The sequence below is a fragment of the Merops nubicus genome, unplaced genomic scaffold (genome assembly GCF_000691845.1).
Source record: "Merops nubicus isolate BGI_N331 unplaced genomic scaffold, ASM69184v1 scaffold53121, whole genome shotgun sequence".
Taxonomy (NCBI): domain Eukaryota; kingdom Metazoa; phylum Chordata; class Aves; order Coraciiformes; family Meropidae; genus Merops; species Merops nubicus.
The window spans coordinates 2,476-10,731 of record NW_008588718.1 but is presented as its reverse complement, the minus strand read 5'-3'; the positions used below and the strand labels follow the sequence as shown (position 1 = coordinate 10,731).

Here is an 8,256-nt window from a genome sequence, read left to right as displayed (position 1 = left end):
CTTTCCTCTAATCAGACAGCAATTCCCACCTTGCTCATATTTATTCATAATGCCATTGCAAAGGTCATTTGTCTCTCATGGGTTTTGGCCTTTTCAACTCTGTTTCACTTCCATTTGGTTCTCTTCCTTGTCATATAAGGGACAAGTTATTCACTTACATTTTTAACATGTATCTTCACAGAACATATTGAAATTGCAACATTCACCTAATTTTTACATCTCTTTCTTTTCATATTTTTAAGCAAGCATCTTTGTGCTTTTCCCTCCAACAATGTTTGGGCCACAGAGTGTAGGATTCACCAAGAAGCAGAGTGATGAACCAGCATACTGGTTCTTTTGTGTGTACATATCTGGTTTGTGTCCTACTGCTATAAACTTTTGTGGAGAAGACTGCCTTTTGCCCTGACAGTACTAGGAAAAACAGGATCACGATCAAGGACTCTTTGGCACTGCAGTAACCCAAGCAAAATGGCAAAAGGCACAGCTGAGTAGATTATACATAAAATAGGTGAAATACTCCCATGATCTATGCACTGCACAAATTGGATAGAAATGGTAGAGTCCCCAGGGCTTAATTTCCTCATACTGACTGCCATTCATAAGTCAGCATTTTACAGCAATTCCCAGACAGTTGTCACTGAACTAGACCAAATTATAGTGTAGCAAATGGCAATGAGCTGCAAATGTTGCTTTTAGGTGTAGAGCAGTACACATGATGAAACCATTTCAGTAATGTTTTTGCTGACTGACTGTCGCAGACACTAAGGATCAGATGTTCTGCTCTGGCTACAAAGGGCAAGCATGCACTTTAGTGGAAGAGACATGCAAAACAGCACTTGGACCCCCTGTCCCCCAGCTGCCTGCACTGAGCTGAAACCCCAGCAAAGTGCAAAGCAGACTAAAGGAGAGAGGACTGCCATTCTGATTTAAACGACCAGCTCCTGGGAGCTCATGCCTTCAGCTCCTGGTGTACCACGGTTAAGACAGAAATAAAAAGATAATGTAGAAAAGAAATTAAAAGATAATAATAAAAAGATAACTCCTAGATTTCAGCTTTTGCGGTATACAAATCAAAGAGACTAACTCAAGATGCCCATGGATTCTGGCTTCTACAAATTAAAAATTGACTGGGTTCCTTCACTGATTTGGCCACATAGATGCTATTGAACGTTTTTAGTGTCTGATAAAACATGGCTGCCTGCCAATGATTACTGGGAATGGCCCCTGGCCCTTGCTAACTCCCAGACTGTGCCCAGAGTTGCCTGAGAAGGTACTAGATTATCTGGGCTAAAAGTTGGCTAATGAACAATCTAGTACTTTCACATAGTAGGCAGCTGAGTTACAGTGTCGAGAGTCTGTAAAGAAATTTTTCTAAAGAACCCACATAATGAAGGATGCAACAGCTTTTATTTTTCTTCAGTTTAAACATGTTTTTGAGTATGAACAAAATTAAAGAAATCCCAATGTTTACATACTTGTCAACAAAATATCCAATGACGGGGCTTTCACTGATGGTGTTTGGTGGTTTCCAGGTAACAATAACATAGTCTCTGTTAGCATCATGGCATTTAACATCCATGGGTGCACCAGGTGCTCCTGCGATCAGTGCATCAGCATCTGGACCACAAATAAATAAAATAAAACAGATTTTTTTAAAAAATAAAACAGAGGCCCAAAGATTTCATTGCACACTAATTTACTGCACTCATGAATCAGGCCCATAATGCCTGTATGTCCAAATAGATAAAAATATTTAGGGATATTTTTGAGGAGAGACTAGCTCAAGTCCAGGGTCCTGTGCATACAAAGGGGTAAAACATAGCATAAAAAGGACAATAGAGGTGTATAAAATTGACACACTACTACAACAAAAACTTCTAGGAAACCTATTATATATTAGTGGGCCTTTTTCACCTGGGTACTTTCTTAAATTTAAAATTAATACTGCTCCAGTGTCTTCAGTGGGACTTCTCCAGTTTGCCACCATCAAGAACGTTGTCTGGTGTTTTTAAGAGTGAAAGTACTGCTCAGCCAGAGATATTTTCATCTTTCAATCCGAAAACAAAGAAATGAAAACTAAGTTCTGCTCAAAGGTGCACTTAGAAGCTCATTCCACTTCACTGAGACTTGTGCATGCAAATGTGAGGGAAAATTCTGGCCTTTATACTATTTTAATACATTTGCATCCTTTTATCTATGTCTCTTGTGAGAACTGTATTTCTGCAGAGAGCTAATTTCTTACTTTGCTTCTTTTCTCTGAGTATTGAGATGACTGTGACTGGTACATTGGTGGGAATATTTATTGTGGTTTCTCCTGTGCCTTCTCCTAAGGCAAGGCACAGGATGTGTGAATGTCCAGCAACTTTTATTCCCAGTTGGAAATCCCTAGAACTAAAACTATCACAGTGAGGAATTATAGTATGCAAAGATGTTTATTCCCTACTGGGAAAGGAAACTGGAATATAAAAAAACAAGCTAGTTTTTACACAAGAATTATTTTGTTGGTTCTTCAGCAAAGAAAATGTCCTCGGGAGCACACTCCTCTTGAAGCTCCCCATTCTTGTTAGTTGACTGTAGCGCAGACTACTATATAAAACAAATAACTATGAAATATCACAATGCTGTATTTCTTTGGTGATTTTTTAATAAAACTAATATCACTACTGCTTTTTTTAATTTCTCCCCAGGAAACAGATAAAAAGTTTACCTCGGACAAACAGGTATGCACTGTATTCACTCACTCCACCTCTTGTCACCATGCGCAGGGTGTATAAACCTTCATCATCTTTGTTCAGATGGGTGAAGGAAAGAGCTGCCTGGCCTTCTGCAAAATACAGTTTTGTCCACTTGGAGTCCTTTATCAGCACGTCTGGAAGAGAAGACCCATCAGACACGTTACTGTGCTGGACAGAACAACCTACATCCTAGTGCAACTCTCTGTTAATCGGGGGCACAAGTTCACCTTTATACCAGCTTTATTCAGAGTCATGGTGCTTTGATGCTGTGAAAGATCTGCAGAGAGGAAGTTGAGTCTCTCTAAACTTATTTGAGCAGGGAATTTTACAGAATATGAGGACTCAGAGTACCCTACACAGTGCCAAAAATAGAATTTCCATCACTATAATTTTTAATACACTGACAGAAAATATATTAGCCACATTTTGAAACAATGACATGAAAACTTGCCATACTCAGTACTGAATGCAGGGCGGAACTTTTTTCCATTTTTAATGACTTTTTCTGCCTCTTTAGGTCAAATGTCATATTATTCAATTTCTTCCTCCAAGTTTAAAAACCAGACTTATGTTTAATCTTAAGGCTGCAATAAATATACAGCAAATTTAAATCTTCAATACATGCCTGTTGATCAGTGAGTAAAATTAAATTTGAATTTCTCACAGGTGAGAGGTGATGACCCATGATTAATGTAAATTAATCTGATTGCTTAGTGAGAACAGCAAAAGATTGAGCAGAATATTTTATGCTAGCCAAGGGACTTTGTCATATAAACTTTTTTAATAATTGATTGGATCACTTTTTTTTTTTTTTAACTCCCTAAGACCTATTGCATACTAATTTATTGTAATCAATGCAGCAGAAATTATTTAAAGAAGCTGAATATCTACAAATGTGTTTTATTCTATTGCTTAAATACACTTTGGAGCACACAGTTGCAAAGGAAACAGCTTTCCCACCTATCAGATGAATTGCATAAGGAGATATAAAAAAATTACAAATGTTCAGATAATAAAGCATCTGGAAGACAAATGCTACTAAAACTTACAGCAGTAAATTACATCATCACCTAAGCATACATTTGTTTTCTAAGAAGCATACAAACTAAACTCAGTCACATCCCTTCCAATGAGATCCTTAATCATTAAATCCTTACCTACAAAATCTGCATGTCCCCTTTCTGTCATGGATGTCATAATGGTACTGAGACTTTGTGTAGAGAGACATGAAGTACTTTAAATGAAATTAGAAAATGTCTTCACCTAGCAGCTTCAACCAATGTATAAGTTCTGTAGAAAATCCTGAATAAGCGACCAGGACCTCTGAAAATCAGGTCACTTATTTAGACTCCAAGATTGACTGGAATGGTACACACTCTAGTTTGAATATATAGAAACTGTGGGCAAACCTGAATTATCTATTAAAGCCAGAATCATCCATTTCTACCCTTTCTGTGTACCAGAAACAGTGGAGGCAGTTGTGTTTGGTAAGAGCAGAAAAACTCCTCTTTCACACAAGGCCAAAACCTCACCAGATGCCCTAAGAAAGCAGGCGCTTCCTTTTCCAATGCAGTCTGGATGGATGGCTTCCTAGTCAAGATAAGAAGGGTAAATTTTGTAGGCCACAAACACACTCAGAAGTTCTAATAGAGCTCGTATTCACGCACCGACCACCACAATAATATTACAATTACAGGGTCTCACTACTGCACTCAGATTCCCAGTCTACTTGCATGTTGTACTCCCTCACTTCTAGAATTTACCAAAGCACAAACCTGCAGGAGATCAACCCTCAGAGACAGTGTGACTCAAGCCTCACATGCTGTTTTCAGTACATGACAAACTTCCTAAAATATTACTCTGCTGAAAATTCTTATAAAGAGTGGAGAATTACTATACACTGAATCTTCTCTGCAGCCTGTATTTTGGACTGCTAAAGTTTCAGCTAAAGTCTATAGTCCATGATTTTTCCTTCTGTATTAAATTATTTAATTCTAGATTACAGTCAAAATGGCTGCAGAATGCTGGTGCGTACAGCTTAATAAAGCTTATATTACATTAGAGATCAATAATAGAAAGCTCCTGTTACCAGCTAAACATATATCCAGATGAGATATATGTTCCTGAATTATTGTTTTTATTTAGTTTTCAGTATCTTAAATTGTTTTAATTGGTCCATGAGTTATAGCTATCACATTCATGTTTGTCAAATCCCAAACAACTTTAGAGGATTTGATTCAGTTGACTTATATGCCCCTAGGAGACTAGTAAACATCCTCAATAAGGTTGACTCATGTGAATCTTATTAATGCTGGATAAACACATATTTCTCATGTGTATAATTATTAGAAGTAAATCATACATATCTATCTCAGGGCTTTGGTTGTTGTTATTTGATCAAACTGAAAACATTTAGGAAAAATACAGTTTGTCTTAATGCAAGAGTAGAATTAAGTATTACCTCTCAAAAAAAAACACATGACATTGAACATATTATTACCACACAACATTAAACATATTATTAACTTTGTCATTTTTTACATTTATGCATTATCTCTAGCTCTCAAGAGACTCAACATGGGGAACTATAGCACATAGCAAAGGGTCACAGAGCATGAATTCCTAATGTGTCTGCGAACAAGTTCTGCCAGTTTGTGCACCTGTAAATACTGTGTTTGTTTGTGCACTCTTGGAAATATTGTGATCCATGTCTGTGCAATAAAGGACAAATCTAAGATTGTTTGTATCATCTTATTTCCTGTAACATAAGTAGGATAATGGAATGAAAGCCAATATGGCTCACTAGCAAAACCCCATTGATTTCAGAGATCAAGTTTTCATCTCAGGCTCTCACACAGAATATAAATTTAAATGAAATAAGGAGGAAAATAAAAAGCATAATGTTGTTATGCATAAAGAGGGTTCAACTGAAAGGGCTGTAAATTTTTGTTCACTCATTCATAACTCAAGAAAATTTCATGTTGGTTGAAAAGTGGAACAATATGGGGCATCTCTTGAAAATCAGCAGTTCATCACAGCTGCCATTCAGATATTTGACAAAGTAAAGGTACCATTGAAACTAATGGCTCACCTCAGAGTGAGATAAGCAATTATTTATGGTGATTACAAATCCCTGTACACTTCACTAGGAACAGAATGTGGGTTCAATGATGAGCCTTCGATTTTGGGTTATTTACAATGAAGTATCCACAGTGATAGACAGACAAATAAGACTGAAATAGTAAGAAGCAGTCCATCCCCTTAAGGACTAGATCCGAATCTCTCTAGAACTACGATGTACATAAAACAAAAGGCATAATAATTAGCAGCAATAAAAGCATCCTTTTCCTGATTTTCCTAATCCTGAATTTTCTTGACTGCCTTATTAATCTTACTGCCATTTGTCAGTTTATGCATCACATTTTGTCAGCAAAGGAAGTTTCTGCCAGCTTGCCTGGGACTAGTCCAAACATCAGCCTTGGGAATCCATCATTCTCAAATGTGGTCCCTTTGGGAAAGGTCTCACCATTCACAAAAAAAAAAAAAAAAAAAAAAAAAAAAGGCTTTCCTTAAGTCTCAGGCAGAATGTTTAATATAGAATCCTACACAGAGATTATGGTTGGTTTCAAAGTGGTGAGCTAAATATCTACGATCACCTATTTGTTAAATTTCAAACAGTTAACTTTATGTTTCAAGGCCTTTTTTTGATGCCATGAAGAAACACTACTCATGTAGGGGTTTTGTACCATCCATCAGAATATATGATAGGCTTCAGTGATAATATTTTTTCTGTTAAAACTGCTTCACTTGGCATAGTGTGGTTTTTCACTGACAAAAGAGGCAAGGAAGGAAACCTACCAACATGGTGCTTGAACAGCAGAGCGATGTGTTTCAGGCCTGGCTCCTATAAGTATTTCTGAAATATACATTACATTGATTTTAATATAAAATTCACAAAAAGTACTGGAGTGTGATTGAAATGGAGGCCCACGCCTACACCTCAGTGCTTCAGACTTTAATTTACTGCTCTGCGAGTACCATTCAGCTCAGTGGTCACAGCATTCAATTATAAATCATGGTCAAATCTAAGAATTGAGTTTGGATCTCCCCTAGTCAGTATATGTTCTAACTATTATGTTATCATCTAATATGTGATTACCTCTTGTTGCTGTAAATGGGTGCTCAAGAAAAGGCTGACCAGGTCACCTAAACAAAAGAAAGTGCAGGTCTGTAAATTCTAACTAGAGATATTTGTTTACTGTATTCCAAATTTAATTCTGAAACTCTCATGTTCTAAGCCTGATCTATGTGCTCAGTGTTTCCTCCAGTATTTTCCAGACAGCTTGTATTCAATGTACTAACTTACCATCTCTGTACCACTCAGCACGAGGCTGTAGTCTTTTCAGGTCTGGGGTGATCAACATAGAACACTTCAGGGTCAGTGTTTCACCTTCAGTTGCAAAGGTGACTCCAAACTTCTCCAGAAACTGGACATCAATATGGGTGAAGAAAACGTCATATGACAGGGGCACTATGCATGAGAAAATTAAAACATTTTTGAGTATAAGTAAATTACACTTGGCACAAACAGATTACTGTACAATTTGAACAGGAGATGAAGCTCTTTATTATCCTGTGTGCTGATCCAGAAATGTATCTGGGAAAGCAAATGCCTCTGGACAGCTCCTATTGTAACCAAATGCTTAGAAAGCAAAGCCACGAGAAGCAAGTTGTATCCAATTTTCTCATCTGTAAAACATTACTCTGATAAGAGACATAAACTGTCTAAGCAAAAAGAAAAAAAAAAAAAAAGTGCTTACAGTGAAAGGGCATTATCCCAGCTGGATGAGGCTCTTCATCCTCTCTGAACCCTATAAATGAACATAAAATAAGCATTCAATGGCGCAAGCATCATATTTATTTCTTGTTTTAATCATGAAGTTGGACTTACTTCGCACAATCACAGCACAATTAGTTGATGCCTGCCCATGGACATTTGTTGCAACTGCTGAGTAAGTAGCAGAATCATCAAAATCAGCTCTGAAAAGGGGAAGGAGCAAAACAGATTACTCTTTATGCAAATACAAATTCTCTTAACGACTGATATTAATAACAAAGCTATATGAACCCCAAGGATCATGTAAAGCTCTTTGCTGGTGTCAGACAGTAAAAGATGTTCATGAAAGACAATCAGAAGGCTAGTACTGGTCTTTTTTACTGCAGTTTTATCACAGCTTAGTGTGCAGGCTGCATTAACTTGAGCAAACTGGAAATGACCTTTAGAGAATGATCAAAGGAGATAGCTGGCGGATGTCAGTCTGGTTATTCCCTTTCTGTATGTGACCTTCTTCCTTAATCTGTCTTACCCTTCTACCATCTATTTTAACAAAGGGACTTGGAAGAAAATTACATGTGGTACGTGCAGAAATTCCTCCTTCTATGACTATTCCCAACATGCAGATACTGGCTTTTGTTGCTTCTTTCATATATCTTAGGCAGTCCCAAGGAAATGGTACAAAGC

At 37.2% G+C, this 8,256-nt stretch overlaps 1 protein-coding gene across 1 annotated transcript in view; it reads right to left on the bottom strand.

Annotated features, from left to right (window-relative positions):
• LOC103781605 (M-protein, striated muscle-like) overlaps positions 1-7,775 on the bottom strand; it is a gene marked incomplete at both ends in the record, with an annotated part of 15,005 nt that extends 7,230 nt beyond the window's left edge. The window contains 5 exons of the mRNA XM_008949328.1: positions 1,476-1,617; positions 2,708-2,869; positions 7,102-7,266; positions 7,556-7,606; positions 7,687-7,775. Of these exons, the coding sequence (XP_008947576.1) occupies positions 1,476-1,617; positions 2,708-2,869; positions 7,102-7,266; positions 7,556-7,606; positions 7,687-7,775 (609 nt within the window). The remainder of the gene's footprint in view (positions 1-1,475; positions 1,618-2,707; positions 2,870-7,101; positions 7,267-7,555; positions 7,607-7,686) is intronic.
• Positions 7,776-8,256: the final 481 nt, after the last annotated feature.